A 20,786-nucleotide genomic window follows, 5' to 3' on the forward strand; every position below is an offset into this window, starting at 1 on the left:
CCTTAGGTTCGCTTGAGGTTCATGCACGGTGCCCCTCATTGCCCCAGTGTAAGGTTTTGAGGTACCAATCGTTGTCTTGTTTTCACAACCTCGTAGTGAGAATGAAAGAAGCAGTTGATTCTTGCAAAAAGAATTTCCCAAGGACGAGAAATAGTTGAAGGATTTTTTGATGGATTAAGTCAAATGACTCCTATGTAGAAGCAAGATATTTTGATGTTTTGAATATGCCAAAGGACCAAGTGCTTCTAAGTTTTATTCAAGACAAGAATCCAAGACAATCAAGATATATGATCAAGTCGATCTCTAGAATCTTAGGAAGAAGTTTCCAAATTGAAAAAGCAAAACGTTTGGCCAAAGAATTCTATCTAAATCATTTCAAATTGAGATTTGCTTTCTGGTAATCGATTACCAGTAGCTAAAAATGTTTATAACAGTCACTAGAAATTTGAATTCAAAATTTATAACGTGTAATTGATTACACATGGACGGTAATTGATTACCAATAGTTTATTGAACGTTTTAATTCAAATTTTAAAGCCTGTAATCGATTACAAACGGGGATTTTCAGAAAATAATTTCCAAGAGTCACATCTATTCAAATGGTTTATGAATGGCCATGAAAGGTGACTTGGAAGCACGAATTTAAAGAGAGTTTTCATTGCCCAAAAAGTTTTATCCTCTCAAAAGATTAAGAGTTTTTCTGAACTGAAATGTCTTTATCCTCTAAAAAAGATTCCTTGGTCAACCACTTGCATATTCAATAAGGAATTTTGATTGATCTTCATTGTACAATCTATCTCTTTTAAGAGATATTTCTTCTTCTCTTCTTCTTATTTCGGAAAAAGGATTAAGAGACCGTGGGTCTCTTGTTGTAGAGGATTGTTGAACACAAGGGAAGGGTTGTCCCTGTGTGGCCCAGACTTTGTAAAAGGAGTTTTACAAAGAGAGTGAAAAATCTCAAGTGGGTTGCTTGAGGACTGGACGTAGGCACGGGAAGTGGCCGAACCAGTATAACTCAAGTTTGCATTCCTCTCTTCCCTTAAACTTCTTTTATTTATTGCTATTTATCTTTTGCTTTAAAGAAGTTTATTTTGAATTTTCTTTTGAGTAATTCATGTTAAGGGTGCCTTGTTAATCCAAAAAGAGAGAGTGAAAGTTTAATTGGGGAATAGTCTTTGTATCTTAATTCAACCCCCCCTTCTTCTTATGATAACCGAGGCCATTTGTCCTACATCTTATTCTTGATAACTCACTTCTCTCTAAAAAGACAAACTTTCCGGAATGATAAAATGAGGTCACATGAACGTTTTGGAAACACAGTCAATCAAATGCTTTTTTTTTTCTTTTTGAACCCTTTTTCTTTATTTATTTATTTATTTATTTTTATTTTGAAACTTATTTGTTTTGAACTTTACTCATTGTTTTACGGCACCCCCACCAACGTGCAAGACGAGTAATCTCTGATTGAACGGTCTTGGAAGTCAACTCTCAGGAGCGCATGTCGCTCGAGCAAACAAACGAATGGCTTGCACCCACATTCCAGTGGAAGCAAATATGTAATTACGAGAGGATGAGGGACAAAGATGTCAGATTTATCCATTTTATTTAGCATTGTAACTATGGTTTACAATAATGGCATAAACTTGAAGATCTTGATGAGTCATTAGAGACATCTAAGAACAGCTTTCAAAATTGCCCTATGTGTGGTGTCGCTTGTTAGTGTTAGGATTCAACAAGCGATTTTCCTCAAATTTCAGCCAGCCCACATCAATTAGACTTTGCACCTTATGCTTCAGGGTCATACAGTGCTCAATGGAATGCCCCAGGGCTCCTCCATGATATGCACATGTTGCGTTCAAGTCGTATCCTCGGAAAAATGGAGGTTGAGGAAACCTAGCAGGGGTTATGGCTACCATTGCATTATCAAGTAGATATGGGAGCAAGTCAGCATAGGACACCGGAATTGGGGTGAATTCTACAGGCTTTTTCGCTGCAAAATTCATTTCTTGGTTGGTGTGCTACAATTGCATTATCAAGTAGATATGGGAGCAAGTTAGCATAGGACACCGTAATTGGGGTGAATTCTACAGGCTTTTTCGCTGCAAAATTCATTTCTTGGTTGGTGTTTTGGTTTGTGCTAAAGGTGGTGTTTAGCATTGGTTGTGTGGTAGGTGGGTTTTGTGGTTTGATTTAGGGATGGCCGTTGTGGATAACTGGGTGATAGGTAAGGAGATGGGTTGTTATTGGCTGAGTAATGACATTGTTGGGTTGGTGGAAAACTTGGCCATATAGGAATGGCAGTCACAGCATGGGTTTCCCCCTCATTCTCATCCTCTTCATTTGCCCCAGTTTTTTTTTGCATGTATCAAAGCATGATGATCAGATTTGCCTCTTTTTAGACCCACTTCGATCATTTCGCCAGCGAAGACCAAATTCGTAAAGCTTGAAGGTGTGTAACCCACCATTTTCCATAATAGAACACTAGTAATATGTCTACTATCATTGTTATTATTTCTTTCTTCGTCATTGAGGGAAACACTTGGGTTGCCAGATCCTTCCACCTTTTGGGTGTATTCTTTGAAAGATCCGTGCCCCCTTTTTGCACATGTTTTGTAGTTGCATCCTATCCGAAGACATTATACTGACACTGCCTAACGAAGGAAACCATTAGGTCCTTCCAAGAATGGACTCGGGAAGGTTCCAAGTTAGTGTACCAGGTAACAGCTACCCTAGTAAGACTTTCTTGGAAGGAATGTATCAGCAATTCCTCATCTTTTGCGTATGCCCCTATCTTCCGACAATACGTCTTTAGATGGTTCTTGGGGCGAGTAGTCCCCTTGTACTTGTCAAAGTCCAGCACCTTGAACTTGGGAATGACCATGTTCAGGTACTAGGAACAACTCTTCTAGGTTAGCAAAGGCACGATCTTCGCCTCCTTCAATGTCCTTGAGCCTTTCCTCTATATGATCCAACTTTCCCTTTTCAGCCATAGCTGGAGGGGCTCTTCCCACCACAAAATGCAAGGGTTGTGGTTGTGGGAGAAACTGAGGGCCCTCCAAAGTGTTTGGCATGGGTATACCACCAAACTGCTTGCCCTCCAGTGGTATATCCGAGGCAAGGCTCGAAGTCGGCTAGATTGTGGTGGGGAATTTCATGTGTCTCCCCCACGGTTTAAAAGACATGTGCATGATCAGTTTGGGGTTGTTGGCTCGGAATGGGTATGTGAGCGGAGTTATTGACATCCTCATTGGGAGTGTATGCCACATTGGGTGGTGTATAGTTGGGAGGCAAGCCATATGGCGGGAAGGCGTGCTCGTTTTGAATTTGCACATCATAGGGGACACCCGTACTTCCCAAATCTTTGCCCACCATATCTGAGGTTGGATGATTCATTTAGTTGATATCATAAGGGGGCATCGGGTTCACCTTAGCAACAACCCTGGTAGCGACAACTGCAACCGTATTGGCTTCCATTATCTTCTTCATGCTTATCATGACCTCCATCATTGTGGCCATTTGCTCTTTCATGGTCTCCATGTTGGCCTTCATCTGCTCTTGCGCCTCCTCTACTTTACCCATTACTCTAGCTCTAGCACGGGTTCGGTAAGGGCACCGTAAAGCATGTTATTTTCTTTTTTATAACAATGATTAAGTTCGTTTTTCTTTTTTCAAGGAAAGAATGTAATGAACAATGCAACCAATGAAAAGCATGGATGTGTGTGAATGATGCACAGTTTGAAGTATTGCGAATTTTTACGCAGGACATGGGGTTGAATCAATTTAGATTTTCAACATGGTCCATGACATCTTTGTCAGGGTGAAACTGGAAGTAATAAGGACATGAACAGTCCTAAATGTGTTTGGCAGTAGATGAAGCAGCGATGTAACTCGATCTATCTTTTGCCCCAATTTTTAAAAGATGGTTACTTCCATGCTTCAACTTGACTTGAACATTTTCGTAAAAGCATGAGCTTGGTTCAACCCCATAATCCAAGGAATGGCAATTCCAATCGCCAATACTTCAACAATATTTCATAGAGATGAAAGACTCGGGAATACGTGTGCTATGCATGGAAAATGTAATTATGAAATTGAGATGCCCGAAGAAACATCTTTTCTTAGTTAGCCATGCATTAGGTACCATGCTCACTCATTTTGTTTTTAAGTGAAACGAGTTTTTGATCCCAACATGGTTGGCTCATGGTATCGAAATATGCAACCAAGAATGCATCATGAATTTTCATGCTTCCCTTTTTGTTTTTTTTTTGTAGAGGAAAATGCAAGGATCATGCATGAGCGAACATGAAAACAAAAGGTATGCAGTTCGTAGAACAAAAAGTATGTTGAACGCATATGCATGATGATGCAATGACTCATGCAAAATGTGATGTTGGAATATGATAACGGACAAATGTAGGAACGATATGTTCATTATGATGCCATGAAGAGATGCTTATGCGATGCATGATATGAATGCATGCTAGAGATAAAATGCGGGAGTGATTTGATTCGCACTGATCTTTGGAGTAAAAATGCGGGATAAACTCATTTTATTCAGAAAGTTTATAACTAGTAAAGATCTGAGTGACAATACAAACTTCTTAGCGGTTTCTAATTATATGGGCCATTAAGTCTATCATATGCTGACAATAGCTGAGAAGTCCATGGATCTCCTCGGGGGCGGAGTAGGTGTCCGCCATTGCTTTGGCCTTGGCTAGCAATCGGGGAAGCTCTTGACTCCCGTTCAAGGTAAGGGCAAATCGGTCCATCCACATCGTTGCCTCTTGATGTAGCGAGTCGATCACCCTTCCTTTAGCCTCTTTTTTCGCGTACACTTGGGCATACTCGTCTGCCACTTTACGCTCGTGGGCCATGGCTAGATTTAGTTCTTCTTGGCACTTGCTGATGATGGTTAACATGTTGGTCTCTGTCTCGCATAACCGCTGAGACAAACTTCTCTTGGACCTCGAGCAAGCCTTCAAATCATCCTTCAAGATCAAACTGTCTACTCGCGATTGGTCCCTTTCCTCTCTCTGGAGCTTAAGCTCGCTGTTACTGCCCCATAGAGCCCCTCGGAACTTGTTACGAGCCCTCTTGGTCTCTCGTTCCAAGGCCTTGGTGGTAGCTATATTTGTATCTCTCAGTTCGGCATTCTCCTTTCGGATATTCAGAGCTGCTGATTTGAGCCTTTCTTTGATTGTTTGGGCTTGCTCGAGCTCTGCCCTAAGGGCCTGCACCTCTTCATCTTCCTCTGGTGCCTCAACTTCCTCCCTTTTAGCGGTTCTCAAACTTAGGAGCCAATCCAAACCTTGCACGTGGGCTCTCAACCACTTACGGTAGCCACCGATGGGCCCATTGTTACTGCCCTTGAGTTCCTTGTCCTTCTTTTGCAACACCTCTCATGCCTTGTGGACCTTCTGAAGTGTCTCCACGTTGGTCTTATTGAAACCTCGTGAAATGACAGGCGTGAGCTCATCCTCTAGTGGCGCCCCTCTCATAGGGTAGCCAAGTTGTCTTATAGCAAGAATGGGATTGTAGCTGATGCAACCCCTCGTCCCCATCAAGGGAACATTTGGAAATCCTCCGCATGAAATAAGAACTCTGGTTCTTCCTTCCTTCGATCGAGGGAACCAGTTGACAGATGCTCCTTCTTTGCTTGCTAAGAATCGGTCCCAATTTGCCCCTCCTTTCTCTGTGCATGAACGGTGGCTTTCTAGCCGGCAAGCATGCCTCACCTCTTGGCGAAAAAGGTGTGAAACTAACCATACATAAAGAGCTGGAGTACAGCAAACAATCTTTGTATTGCTCTTTTCACATCTTTGGTCGAAGGTGTCATATAAGTCGGCTAGCATAGCGAAAACTGGGCTTTCCTTGTGGTTATGATAGGCAAGAAAAGCGTCGATCGCTGCTAGGTCCACCAACCCATCCACATTTAGAAAGAGGACTCCTCCGAAGATCAACAGTGCGAGAATATCTATGAATGGGCCCCACTCGCCTTTACCTGCCAAGATTCTTGCTTTTGCCTCCAAATATTTTCTTGGTATTCCAACCACCCCATTTTCGACTTGCTTCCCGTGGTCTAATTCCTGCGTCGAGATTTGGACTATCTTGGAAATTCTAACTAATGAGGGATAGAACCCTGAGAAGAGGTATGGTCTCCTTCCCCCTAGAAGGCATACTGGATCTCTTCAAATTCTTCTACCATGGGTGATAGCTAGAAGTCCCCAAAGGTGAAGAACCTCAATGGCTGATCATAATACTGGGCGAGGGAGGCAATGGCCTCTGTGGAGACTTCTACCATGGCTAAGTCCCAGATTTTACCGTAAGCTTTGCGAAAAGCTTGCCGCTGGAGCTGACCCATTAACTGCCCTAACTCCTTTAGACTGGTGGTCCCTAGGCTCTTGACCTTGACTTGATAGAACCTCTTTTTAAGTGAAGGCATTTGACTTGATCCCATGTTTTACTAAAGTGAACAAAAATCGGTGCGAATCAAAACTCCGACATCTATCATGGGTGGAATGGATGAATGCATGAAGAAATGCATATGACACAGATGCAATTTATGAATACAGGAGCCCGTAAAATTGTCTTCGTATTTAAGAAGGTGGCACGGACCCTCCGTTGGTTTGCCTAAGAGAGGGGATCAAAATAGAATCCGTGCGTGATGCATATGCGAAAAGCACAACACGGGAATGTACAGTATGACAATATTCACAAAATATAAGCAAAAGGGTACGTGACATTTATGCATGGCAGTGTGAAAATGACACGCAGCGTGTCCGCTTCGTGCCCCTATTCAAGGGACCTATATGGGAGAGAGCTAAAAGGGTTTTTAGTGATAATCCCCAAGGTGGTCATATCTCTCTTGATGGTCTTTAGAGGTATCATCCAAGAACATATTGCAGAAATAGGGACTACTAGCAACAATATGTTATCAAAGAGGAAAACTCTAGATGAGGGTTCACTATAATCAAGCAAGTCAGAGACCTAGCATGATCACAGATTCACCTCCACTCCTTATATTCCCACGAACCCGGGTATAGGGCCTTTTTTCAAATCACCGTGTATGCAAATAGTGTTGGTGTTTGTGTGCATCAAATGAAAATATTTACCTCATGCATACATTTTAAAAAACACTAAAAGCATAAAAGAGTCATATACACAAGAACATAAGGAAAATAAAGGGAAACCAACAAATGAGGATGTCATGATAAAACTTTGCACAAGATTAAATGGCCTAACTCTCAAAAAATGTTCCCCAGTGGAGTTGCCAACTGTCGCAACCTACCCTTTTGCGGGCGAGCGAGGTGAGGCTCACGGGTGCATCTTCCAAAGGAGGAAAATGCGCGGAGTCGCCACCAACGTTTATTTGTGGAAAACGTTGGAAAAACCGAAGGAAACCGGTCATGAAGAATATTCCAGATTTGGGAGTTGTATTTACGCTTGAGGAAGGTATTAGCACCTCTCACGTTTGTCCCAAAGGACAACAACCTTAATTTTAGAATTGTGTACCTAAACTTTTATTTCTTTTTTTATTTTTGAGGTCGACAAAAGCGGGGCTCTTGCTCCTACTTACCCTCCATCGAAGAGGAAATCAGACCTACGTAGTTCTTTCTAAAGGGCGAATCAAGCGATTCTTTTTACATGGAAGGTGGTCTTTTTAAGTCGTTGGACCTTAAAATGGTCCATTTTTACTTGGTGAGAAAAACTGAGGTATTGAAACTTAAAATCCTTTTTTAGTGATTTTTTGCGGACGAGCTTGACTTTGTGAGTTGATTTTAGCCATAGTTTGACTTTAGTTATTAGTCAATTCAATTAAGAAAAAGAAATCCCAAAGAGAAACGTCCGATGGATTTTTTTGGTTTATTTTACTAAAAGATATTTTTTTATTATTATATTATTATTTTACCTCTTTTTGGTTTCCAATGTGGTTACGGCATGACCGAACGGTCGGATTTCATTTTAACAGAAATTAACGGATGTTACAATTCAAATGATCGGTGGAAATTCATTTTATTTTTTGATTAGGCAAGAAAATGACTTAAGTAAATGACTAAAGCATGTCAAAAGGGGGTACGGAAAGTAAATGAAATGAAAATAAAAGCACGTGAAAACAAATGAGGACCACTAAGGGTACATAGAATGAATTGAAAAGTTTGATTTCGGGAACTTACCGGTTGAAGACCGAAGAACGACGAAGAATGAACGAAGAACGTCGAAGAACGGTTGAAAATCTTCACGAAATCACCTACGGAAACGATTTTGAGAGATTTTGTTGTGTGAAGATCTGCAGAAACCAGAGCTTGAAGAGGAAGCTGTTCTGAGAGCTTGAGATGAGTTTGTGAGTGGTTGTGAGATCCTAGAGGTGAAAGAGACATCCTCACCACTTGTATTTTTGCAATCTTTCATCTTGTTCTTCTCTTTGTTGTAAAGGAGGCTTCCTGGTTATGGAAAGCTAAAATCCTCTGTTCGATCTTCCCTGTAGGTACTTGATGTAAATATCTTTTTATCTATTTAATGATGTTTTGTGTGTTCTCTGTGCTATCAGCTTTTCATTCTAGTATGCCTTTACCTTGATCACATAGATGCATGCTTTGTTAGGGTCATTCAACAGTGGAAATTGGTCTGATTCTGATGACCTTGATAGGACAGGACTAAGTTATTGTACTATCACGAGGAATCAGGGTGAGATAATTTAGTTGTAGTATGTTTGTCTTATTGTGGTCCTGGTTGAGTTTTGTCCAACAAGAAGAATCTGAGGACAATGCTTGATCAGGACTAGGCTAAACTATTGAGAGGAATTGGGGTTTAGCATATCAGGAGACACCATAGGAACACATGAGCATTGTTAGATAGAGAATATCCTTTTAGCATTAGGCACCTATTAGGAAGACCAACACGTTTTCTACTTGTTTTTACACATCATTTCTCTCACGTGATTTTCCTTTTTGCATAGATAGTTTACATACCTATTCATATTCACACTTAGATTTTCACACCAGACACCTATTTACTGAAATAGCTTACCAAGTAACACAAGTTCCCCGAGAGTTCAATATGTAGAAGCAAACTTCATTGCTTCATGATGATGAATCAAGATTGATTCAAGGTGTTTTGATGATAACAAAGATGATGACAAAAAGCCCAAGAGAATGATTTCAAGATTGAGTCAAGAACAATTCAAGAATCAAGAGAAAGTTTCATCAACAAGATTCAAGATTCAAGAATAATCAAGATCAAGATTCAAGACTAAAAGATTCAAGAATCAAGAGAAGACTTAATCAAGATAAGTATTAAAAAGTTTTTCAAAACATTGAGTAGCACAAGAAGTTTTTTACAAAATCATTACCAAAGAGTTTTACTCTCTAGTAATCGACTACCAGATTGTAGTAATCGATTACCAGTGTTTTAAAACGTTAAGATTTTCAAAATTCAAAATGAAGAGTCACATCTATTGATGTGTAATCGATTACACCTTTATGGTAATCGATTACCAGTGACTGTTTTCGAAAAATTCATTTCCAAAAGTCACATTTCTTCAAGTGACTTGTTTCTGAAGATTCTTTCAAAAGTCATAACTTTTTAAGTGATTAGTTTTTAAAGGAATTGCCAAGAGTTACAAGTTTGACTTGAGTCATCAAGAAACTATAAATATGTGACCTTGGCATGAAACATATTTTGATATCTATCATCTCTTTCAATCATTCTATCTTTCAATCTATCTTTCAACATCTTCTTTCCTTTCTTTCAGAAATTTCTGATTTCATCTTCTCTTCATCTTTCTAAAAGTTTTTGTTCAAAACTTTCTCTTCCAAGAAAAGTTCTTTGTTCAAAAACTTGTGCTATTCATCTTTTTCATTCCCTTCTCCCTTTGCCAAAAAGAATTCGCCAAGGACTAACCTCCTGAATTCTTTTTGTGTCTCTCTTCTCCCTTTTCCAAAAGAACAAAGGATTAAACGCCTGAATTCTTTTGTGTCTCTATTCTCCCTTGTCAAAGAATTCAAAACGACATAGTCTGAGAATTCTTTTGATTCTTCCCTTTCCCTTATACAAAAGATTTCAAAGGACTAACCACTTGAGAACTTTGTCTTAACACATTGGAGGATACATCCTTTGTGGTACAAGTAGAGGGTACATCTACTTGGGTTGTTGTGACTGAGAACAAGAGAGGGTACATCTCTTATGGATCAGTTCTAGTGGAGGGTACATCCACTAGGTTGTTCAAAGAGAACAAGGGAGGGTACATCCCTTGTGGATCTTTGCTTGTAAAGAATTTTACAAGGTTGAAAAGAAATCTCAAGGACCGTAGGTCGATTGGGGACTGGATGTAGGCACGGGTTGTTGCCGAACCAGTATAAATCTCTTGTGTTTGTTTTCTTCTTCCCTACACTCTTTATTTTCTGCTGTGCACTTTAATTCTTGTTTTTACTTTTGGTAACATTAAGAAGGATAGATTTTTAATTAGTAAAGGTTCATTAATAATTAATTCAACCCCCCTTCTTAATTATTCCGAGGCCACTTGATCCAACACGATACTCGGTGTGATCCGGTGCACTTGTCGAAAGCGAACAATTTTTTGGCGCCGTTGCCGGGGAACTTCTTTTTATTTGGAAAGTTAGATTGTTTTTAGGTGTCTATTCTTTATTAGTTATTCTTTGATTTTGTTAATAGTTGTTCTTAATTCATATTTTTTCTTCTCTTATTGGATTGGATAATCATTGTGTCTGTTAGTATTTTATATGCATAGATCTCCCACAAGCAATTTAGTTCCTCTGGACTTAGAAATTAAGAACAACTATAGATCTCCCACTTTTATCTTTTTGTGAAAATTGGTGTATGGTGAACGACTAGCTGTGAGTAATAATCTTTGCATCAATCTCTGAATTTTAGAATGAAATGTATAAATGAGGACATGATGAAGGCCATGATTGTACATACACAAGCCTTTTGACCAAAAAGCTTACATTGAATGATAATTATATCCTTTGCACCCTTTTTGAGCTGAATGATATTGTCAAAAATTTGAACCCTGAACTTAAATAATTATCTCCAGATACCTTGTTTAGATTCTAGGAGAGCATATGGTTCAAGGAAGATTTACCCCAAATTTGGGGGAGTGGAACTAATTGGGATGCAAAGAAAGAGATAAAGCATCAGCACACACAACACATAAGTTGAGTGTTAAAAAAAAGAAGGAAAAGTGTACTGATGTAACAAGGTCAAAAGCAAATAAAAGTGAAAAGCTAGTGAGCAAGCTAAGCGCATGAAAAAGATCACTAGGATAAATCTAGGATTTGTGCTCTCTTAAAATCTATGCCTTTGAATCCTAGAAAAACCAATGAATTTTTGTAGCCAAGCCTCACTACAAGCCTGGGAAAGTCCTTCTGATTTTGTTTATACATTTTTTACTTTATGGCATGAGATGAAGTGCAAAGATTTGACCTCTTGCTAGTTGTTATTAATGAATAGCTTAAACACTTGTGCTTGAGTGAAACAGTAGCCGTGAGACTGTGGTTTAAGCTACTTTCCTTAATATCTGTTTTATGATTAACTCCATCTAATTGTTCAGGTTACATTTTATTTTTCTCTTTAGATAACTGCATGCCTTGTGAAAGACAAGTGATGAGGGCATTTTACTTCATTCTCTTATCATGCAATCAGTAACTTTTGTTGCATACACCTTTGTACATAATCACTGCATGTTATTGTCCCTTGGGGACCAATGAACTGTTCTTTTTTTGCTTGAGGACAAGCAAAACTGTAAATTTGGGGGAGTTGTTAGTCGATGAATATGACTAACTTTTGTGTATAAAACCTGTATAAATTGTATCAAACTCCTCCAATTTATGGTTATTTTGTAGTGTTATAAGTTCTTTTAGTTAAAGATAGGTAATAAATACTTAGTAATTCTGTTTTATGTGTTTAATAATCATTTTCTCTCAATTTCAGGTTAATTAGGCAAGCTTTGAAAAGTGGTTTTTTCACCTTCTCGCTAAGCCAATCCGCTAGCTTAGCGAGCGTCCACTAAGCGCAACACTCATTGGCTAAGTGCAAGGAAGAATCTGGAAGAAGATGAGCTGTACAGGTTTGCCAAGCGCACCACTTCAGTCCATCCGCTAAGCGAGAAAGGCACGCGCTAAGCCGAAATTCACTAATGTGCGCTAAGCGGTCCAGAATTGTGCTAAGCGCACGAGCACGAACAATGCCACCTATTTAAGCCTGAAATCAGATTTTGTGAGGAGAGTTTGGGTTGAGAGCTAAAGCTTTGCATGTCTAGTGATTCTAGAGAGAAAAAGATCCAAGTTCCAGAGAGTTTTGAGAGATTTTGCTATGTGAAGATCTGCAGAGACCAGAGCTTGAAGAGGAAGCTGTTCGGAGAGCTTGAGATGAGTTTATGAGTGGTTGTGAGATCCTAGAGGTGAAGGAGACATCCTCACCACTTGTATTTTTGCAATCTTTCATCTTGTTCTTCTCTTTGTTGCAAAGGAAGCTTCCTGGTTATGGAAAGCTAAAATCCTCTGTTGGATCTTCCCTGTAGGTACTTGATGTAAATATCTTTTTATCTATTTAATGATGTTTTATGTGTTCTCTGTGCTATCAGCTTTTCATTCTAGTATGCCTTTACCTTGATCACGTAGATGCATGCTTTGTTAGGAATTGGTCTAATTTTGATGACCTTGATAGGATAGGACTAAGTTATTGTACTATCACAAGGACTCGGGGTGCGATAATTTAGTTATAGTATGTTTGTCTTAATGCGGTCCTGGTTGAGTTTTGTCCAACAAGAGAAGCTTCGCTTAGAAGATCCTCCTGTTCTCTCTTCCTAGGGTAAGGTTGGAAATTTCCATCGTAGGTCAAGGTAATGGCCAAATAGTTGACGTTTTGGCTCAAAAGGCCTGCAAATGGCGGGACATGATGTATGTCGGGATATCTGTTTAACAAAATGGTTCTGAAAGAAGGGAATGCCCAAATTACTTCCGTGAAACGCATATTATGATAATAAGAAATTCATGCAAAATTAATCATAGCACACATCCATGTGGACACTCCAATATAAGGCTTTGTGGTCATGCAAACACTAAGGCTTAGGGTTTGTTTCCCCATTCAGATCAAACCAATGTTTCAATGATTTCTCTTTTTATTAAGTCATACAAACATCTAAGTCCATTTTGGCATTCAGGAAAATCTTTCGTTGCGTTCACCCTCTAGATGCACATTTCTTTTTTTCCAAAAACCTTTTGCATTTTGATCTGTGAATTTTCCAAAGAAAACTGGCGATCATTTCTTTTTTTTCAAAAAACATGTTGGTTTTCAATTTTTTCTTTTAGTTTTTCTTTTCAGTTTTTTTTTAGAAAAAGTTTGTAACCTAGGAAAAATTGTTACCCGAGATTTCACTTATCAAAGGAACAAAAGGTGTGTGAACGAAAAGAAACCATACACAAGTCCCTGTTTTTTTTTTTTTTGCTTAGTTTTCACGCTTCAGACAAACCATCACAATGCAATAGTATGACAACACGCTAGAAGCGATAAAGTTTCATCACAATGAGATAACACAAAAAAACTGAAAGTGATAAAATAAAGTCAAGTTCTATCACAATGAGATAACAAACAAATACTGAAAGCGATAAAAACAAAATAAAGACGAGTTCATAGTTTTAAGCGATCCCGGCCAAGCGACTCAACCTCCTCAAAGAAAGAAGTCCATCACATCGGCCATGCCATCATCATCCTGTGCTCCATCTTTATCTCTGGGGGTCCCTGCGAGTCCTGGCCCTGTTTGAAAATCGGGCCTATCTCCAGGCCATGCAACTGTGGCCCTGAACTGGTTGGGGGTAGGCCACGGGAAAGGGATGATATCTTGGCTCTGTTGATGCAAGGTGTATCGGTAAAAGCTCTTATTTAGCTGCACCTGACCCCTATGATTGGCTGCCTGCTAGTCGATCACATGCTGCATATATGCGTGCATCTGGAGCTCCATCCTCCGCATGTGAGCAGAGATGGACTCTAGAGATGGTGGTTGTTGTAGAGGTGCCAATGGTGCATCTGCGGTTGTGCCTGACCCTGCTGTTGTGCTTGCCTTGGCATGCAATACTTTTCTATGTAGGCGCTGTTAATGGGAGGTCGGATAAGCTTTGAGGCGTGATCCCTGCAAATTGATAAATGGCATCTGAGATCAACTGGGCCAGATGAACACTCACCTGGGTCAAGATGGCATAGACCAACTGACACTTCAGTAGGGGAAGGTCAGAATTATGATCGCTGGGGAGGATGTTGCTGAGAAGTAATGTCATCCAGATCTGCGTCAGGGTGGTCATTCTAGTGCGCATGATCCGCACCCGTCTCCCCATCACACTCCATGCGAAGTCTTATCCTGGAACGCACAACAACTGACCTATGACCTCCTCATCAAATCCTGAGGCCTGGCTCCTCCTCTGACTGAACTTGCAACGTTGCCCCTCTTCCAAGACCAACGGATGCCCCAAAAACTAATTAATGGCATCTTCATCAAAGGGGATCCATTCGCCCCGCACCTAGGAGCGCTTGTCCCTCACTCCTTCCTTCATGGGCCATGTATTAGCATAGGACTCCATGACTATTTCTGGATCATACTTAGCCATGGGCGCCGCAAGTTGAGTCCATTGCCTCCTGGAAATTTCCTCTTGGAACTCAGCATATTCTCCTTCCCTCAACTGGACCCGTCTCTCCTTGAGGAAAGACCAACCCTTGATTGCTTCAAAATGGCATTGGTGTTCCTCGCTTCGGAATCGATGTCCGTCAAATTCCATATCCACTTGTGGGGCCGCACTGGATCCTTCTCCAGCGGCATCTTTTCTTGCCCTCTTAGATAGAAGCTTCTTTGGAGCCATTTCCTGCAAGGACATATTCATAAAGTTAGTTTGCATGAAATGCCAACCATCATTTCATTTATCTTAAACACAACAAAAGCCAAACAAATTTGAATGGTGCATATTAGAAAATAATCGTACATTGGTGCATATATCATTTTATCATATATATTTTTTTTGAAAAGCATTTTAGCTACCTAGATGCAAGGTGCCTATCATAGTGTAGCAAGCTCAATTATCAATATAAATCCAAACAATCATTCCCACACATTTATGTAATTCATACATTTCGCATCCAAGACAAAGTTTAGATTTCTATGCCTAACTCATGCTCTTGTCATTTAAATCTAACAACCTAAGTTGTTTAAACCTTCCAAATGATGGTTTTACATGCACAAACTCATTTCATAATTCAAACTTCACAATAACACATGCAATGGTCATTGAGGCATTCATTGAACGGTTGGTGGGCGCATGTTCAAGCATGTAAAAATGAGGAACGAAGAATAATATGACATGCCAATCCATAATAGGATCAAAGGTAGGCCTAGGGTCATCCCTTGCAGACCCCAATCAAACAATCAAAGCATGGATTCATACACAAATTGTCTCACGAAATTTGCAAAGAATATGAAAACTAGAGCACCAAAATACCACAATGGAAAGCCAAAATTTGAAGGGAGATGGTACTTACTTGTAGGAAATGAATGAAAATGCAAAAATGAAAGCAAAAGTGCACAAATGGAGGCTTGGGGCTGCTGGAAATGGGACTCCCATAAGCTTTTTGGTGGTTTTTGAGTTTTGGGGAAGAAATGGGGTGAAAATGGCTTCACCCCCCCCCCCCCCACTTTTTAAAATTCAGGTCAGACACACTCGCCCAGGCGAGCTAATTTTAATTTTAATTTTTTTTGCAAACGCCTTTGCAAAATGCTGTTTGTTCCTTGTTATATGTGTGTGTGTGTATATATATATATATATATACACACACATTTTTTTTTCTAAAATCCTATAGTTGCATATAAACTTAGGTGAATTCAAGATATAATTCAAGAAAACAAACAAGTAAAAAGCAGGAATTTTAAAAAGCAAAATTAGAGATACTAGGCTACCTCCTAGGAGCACTTCTTTAACATCTTTAGCCGGACACGAGATGATGATCGATCGATCATGGGCCTAGCACTTGTTCGTACCTACCCCTAAGCTTGAACAAAGGAAGTGGCATCATGCAACAAATGTGAAATAACACTATGAGATGCCTACATTACCTTTCACTTACCGTTATCTCAAATTGGTGTGGTATTGACCATCACTCAAAATGACTCTTCATTCATCCTTCGATTCGCATGATCCCAAATGACAAGATGCGAATGTATGCATGTTTATGGTTGAACGTTAAATGCAATAATTAAGAAGGGGTTATGATGTTCAATTTTTACTTAAATGCTTACGACACCCCATTGATTGAGCTAAATAGCTCCGAATTTAGTGGGCAAGATCGAGAATGTATGTTCTTAAGGACAATAAGAGGTAAAAGACATAACACAAGAGGTTGGGATGCAAATCATTAACCCACATTTATTAATGCTGCGATTATGGTTTATAAAATATTTTAAGACTTGAAGATCCCAATGAGTCCTCCAGGATCAGTCATGTGTTGAGCCTTCTAGCTGCCCTAGGCATTATGCATAATATCATTTGACGATGTCGAAGTTCACAGGCGAAGGCAATTCTTCATCATCCATGCTTGCAAGCAACAATGCTCCTCCTGAAAAAACCTTCTTCACAGCAAAAGGTCCTTCATAATTCGGAGCCCACTTCCCCCTGTGGTCCTTTTGAGCCTGTGATACTTTCTTTAAGACAAGATCTCCCTCGCTGAAATTGCGCGAGCACACCTTCTTGTCAAAAGCATTCTTTACTCGACTTTGATACAATCTTCCATGGCTTATGGCGGCTAACCTCTTACCTTCTATAAGATTCAACTGATCAAAGCGAGTTTGGGCCCATTCCAATTCCTCTAACCTTGATTCGGCTAGAATTCTCAGAGAAGGAACCTCTATCTCAAACAGGAGCACAACCTCCATCCCGTACACCAAAGAGAAAGGGGTTGCCCTAATCAGATTGGTGGCATTATCGGTGATAATCTTCATAGGAAACCCATACTGGAAAATTATCTCCTTTTTGATGAACCTAATCACCACACTCCTAGTCACACTAGCATACGAAGCTGCTTTGACCCATTTGGTGAAGTAGTCAATGGCGACTATCGTTCTCCATAGTGAGCCAGTAATACCCTGCTCCTAGAATCTTCTGAGCCATGGCATGTCCGTTGGCATGTGTTCCAAAGGATCCCTCATGCACCTCTACAAACATTTGCTTAGCCTCCCTAGCATCCACACATCAAAACAGCACCATATCATGGTTCCTCTTGTACAGGATATTCCCACTTAGGAAAAAGCCAGTTGCCAACCTTTGCAACGTTCTCCTGTCGTTGTCAGAGGCTTCTTGTGGGTATTCCTTGTCTTCAATGTATCGTTTGATGTTGAAGTACCAAGGTTTACCATCCTGCTCCTCTTCTATCAAACAACAATGTGCAGGCTTGCCATGACACCTGAGTTCGATATACAACAAATCCCCGTGCGAGGTTAGTTGGAACATGGATGCTAGAGTTGCAAGGGCATCGACCATCTGATTCTCCTCTCTAGGAATGTGATGAAAGGATATGACATCAAAGAATTCTATCAACTTCCTGATGTAGGCCTAGTAGCGCACCAGCTTATGATCCTTTGTCTCCCATTCCCCTCTCAATTAGTGGACTACCAAGGCTGAGTCCCCATATACCTTGAGCAACTTGACCTTGAAGTCAATTGCCGCTTGGATCCCAAGGGCGCACGCCTTATAATCAGCTATGTTGTTTGTGCATTCAAAACCCAACCTAGTCATGAAAGGTATATATTGCTCGTCGGGGGAAACCAAAACAGCCCCAACTCTATGGCCTAGTGCATTAGACGCGCCATCAAACCACACAATCCATTTGTCCCTATCTTCATCCTCTACTTCCTCCCAAAACAAGGTCATGATGTCCTCATCAGGGAATTCTGGATGCATAGGCTGGTAGTCATTGATGGGCTGTGCAGCCAGGTAATTTGCCAAGGCTCTCCCCTTTATCACCTTTTGAGTGACATAAACAATGTCAAATTATGAAAGTAGAACCTTCCACCGAGCGATCCGTCCAGTGAGAGCGGGTTTTTCAAAGATGTACTCGACTGTGTCCATTTTGGACACTAACCAAGTGGTATAGTTCAACATGTACTGCCTTAGACGGTGGGCTGCCCACACCAAGGCACAACATGTCCTTTCGAGCAAAGAGTAGTTCATTTCACACGCTGTGAACTTCTTGCTTAAGTAATAGACGACCCGTTCCCTTTTTCTGGACTCGTCATGCTACCCTAACACACACCCCATTGACTCATCCAACACAGTCATATACAGGATAATGGGTCTTCCAGGCACCAGTGGCTCAAGCACAGGATGATTCATGAGGCACCGCTTAATCCTTTTGAATGCCACTTGGCAGTTGTCGTCCCATTGGATAGACTAGTTCTTACGCAATAACTTGAAGAGAGGCTCACAAGTGGCAGTCAACTGTGATATGAACCTCGCTATGTAGTTCAATCATCCTAGGAAACCTCATACTTGCTTCTCGGTGCGTGGCTCGGGCATTTTGAGGATGGCCTTTACTTTTTCTGGGTCTACTGATGTGTCATTATTTTCTCCTATTTCTTAACCCTTTTTGTCACAATTTTAATTACTGATTAGCCTTAATTGTCAAATTAATTATGCAGTTTTATCATTTGGGCCTACTTGACTAATTTTGTGTTTTTAATTTAATTTCAGGAGAATTATAAGCAATTGGGCTTGAATCCGGAATTGAGCTTAGGCTTGAAGAGAGCAGAAAATTTTATTCTATCAAATCTTATCTTATCCAGATTTTATTTCATTTAGATTTTATTTCAGGAGATAGAGCACAAAGCCTACTGGGCTGTAAAGACCTGCAACTTCTCTATTGATCAGGCTGGAGAGGAGAGGAAGTTGCAACTAAGTGAGCTAGATGATATCCATTTAGAAGCCTATGAGAATTCCAAATTCTACAAGGAGAAGACCAAGAAGTTCCATGACAGCTTGATAGCTAACAAGGACTTCGTGGTTAGACAGAAAGTTTTATTGTATAACTCTAGGCTCGGACTCATGAGTGGTAAGTTGAGGTCAAAGTGGATTGGTCCTTTTGTGGTGACTAATGTTTTTCCTTATGGTACAGTTGAGATCAAAAGTGAATCCACAGATAAGAGCTTCAAGGTCAATGGACACCGGCTGAAACCATTCCTCACAAATCCCTCCTTAGTGGATGTAGTGGAGGAGGAGACCTCCTTACTTCACCTTAATTCTCTTCCCCCATGACTTAGGGAATTTTCTTTTTCTATCTCCTTCTTTACTTTTATTGCAATTGTCCAAATTTATTGATTGTTTTGATTGCTCTTGATCTTATGATTGTTCTGCATTGAGGATAATGTGTTGTTTAAGTGTGGGCGGGGTGGGGGGGGGGGGGGGAGATTTTCTAGGTTAATTTTATTAGGTTTTCTAGGTTAATTTTGTTATTTTGGTTTTATGTTTTGAGTACAACATTGCATGTTTCTCTTTGAATTTTGGGTTATGTACAGGTAATGGGTAATTGTTTTTGAAATAGGAGTTTCTTGGCATTTTGTGAATTGAAATCCTTGTTTTTCTCTGCATGTCAAGTTAGTTTTGAAAGTTCGAATTGAAAGTGATAGATTTACCCTTGGTGAGAATTTGAGCCATCATCATTTATTTTACTCGGTGTGTTTTGCCCCCATTGATTGCTTGAACAATAGCCTTGGCTTGACTCTTGTTGATACTTCTTGCTTCACATGCATGTTGGGAGATGATTTAGGCATTTTGTTCTTATAAGCCTTTAACCAAATGAGCCTACCTTGAATTAATTCCTTTGATAGCCCCTTTGAGCCTATGTTCCCCTTTCTTTGTTTTGAAGCTCATTACAAGCCTTAAGTGAAAAACCATGATCTCACCCTAGCTTTAAGGAAGTTTGGAGCTTTGGAATTGTTTTGGGAATAAGTGTGGGGGGTATGTTTCATTGGATGATATGTTTTTGTTGGCTATGCTTGATGATGTATTTTGGCCATGCTTGATGTATATACATATATTGTCTAATTGTTGCTTTATTTTTCAAATGCTTTTAAATGCTACTGTTCATGTTAAAAAAAACAAAAAAAAAAAAACAAAAAAAAAAAACAGAAAAAAAGAGAATGAAGTTGAATAAATGAGGTCTTGGTTTGAAGACTTGGATTGGTTTGAGGACTTGGTTGATTTTTTTTTGGGTTACTTTTTATGCTTAATTTTTAATTTTGATTTTGGGGTTTACTACTTTTACTTAGTTTCCACTTATTCCCCATTGCTTCTATATTCCTTTGGGTTTTAGCTAGTTATCTCATACTTTCCTCTACCTTGTCCTCGGCCTCATTACAACCTTAAAAGACCTTTTGATCCTCATGTGCATGTGTTTGTGGTGTGGTTGTCAATTTTAGAGTCTTGCCAAGTCTATGTGGTGTCTGTTTTCATGGGTGCTCTGAGAGTAAACAATAGCCTAGACACTTGAGAGATAGAATGCATATCTTGTGAGGCTTTATCACTTTTCATTCTTGAGCTGATTGACTATCTTACCATGTTTAAGATGCTTGTATGATTTTCATGACTGTCTTGATTCTTTAACTCTCTACGTGTTGGATGTTGCCCATTCCTTTCATTCCTTGAGATTCATTGAGAAATATGTAATTGTTTTTGTGTTTGTTTGTATCTCTTTAATGTCTTTGGATTTGTTCCTTGCTTTGCTTTTTGATTTTGCCCAGG

General features: G+C 39.8%; 1 protein-coding gene across 1 annotated transcript; it reads right to left on the reverse strand.

Annotated features, from left to right (window-relative positions):
• Nucleotides 1–16,537: 16,537 nt before the first annotated feature.
• Nucleotides 16,538–17,531, reverse strand: LOC102659436 (uncharacterized). The gene is made up of 3 exons (XM_006598412.1): nucleotides 17,314–17,531; nucleotides 17,137–17,229; nucleotides 16,538–17,033 (listed from the first exon to the last, which is right to left on the reverse strand). Exons 1-3 carry the CDS (start codon nucleotides 17,529–17,531, stop codon nucleotides 16,538–16,540), a joined length of 807 nt encoding a protein of 268 aa, XP_006598475.1.
• Between the last annotated feature and the right edge of the window lie 3,255 nt (nucleotides 17,532–20,786).

Source organism: Glycine max, chromosome 15 (genome assembly GCF_000004515.6).
Source record: "Glycine max cultivar Williams 82 chromosome 15, Glycine_max_v4.0, whole genome shotgun sequence".
Classification (NCBI taxonomy): Eukaryota; Viridiplantae; Streptophyta; class Magnoliopsida; order Fabales; family Fabaceae; genus Glycine; species Glycine max.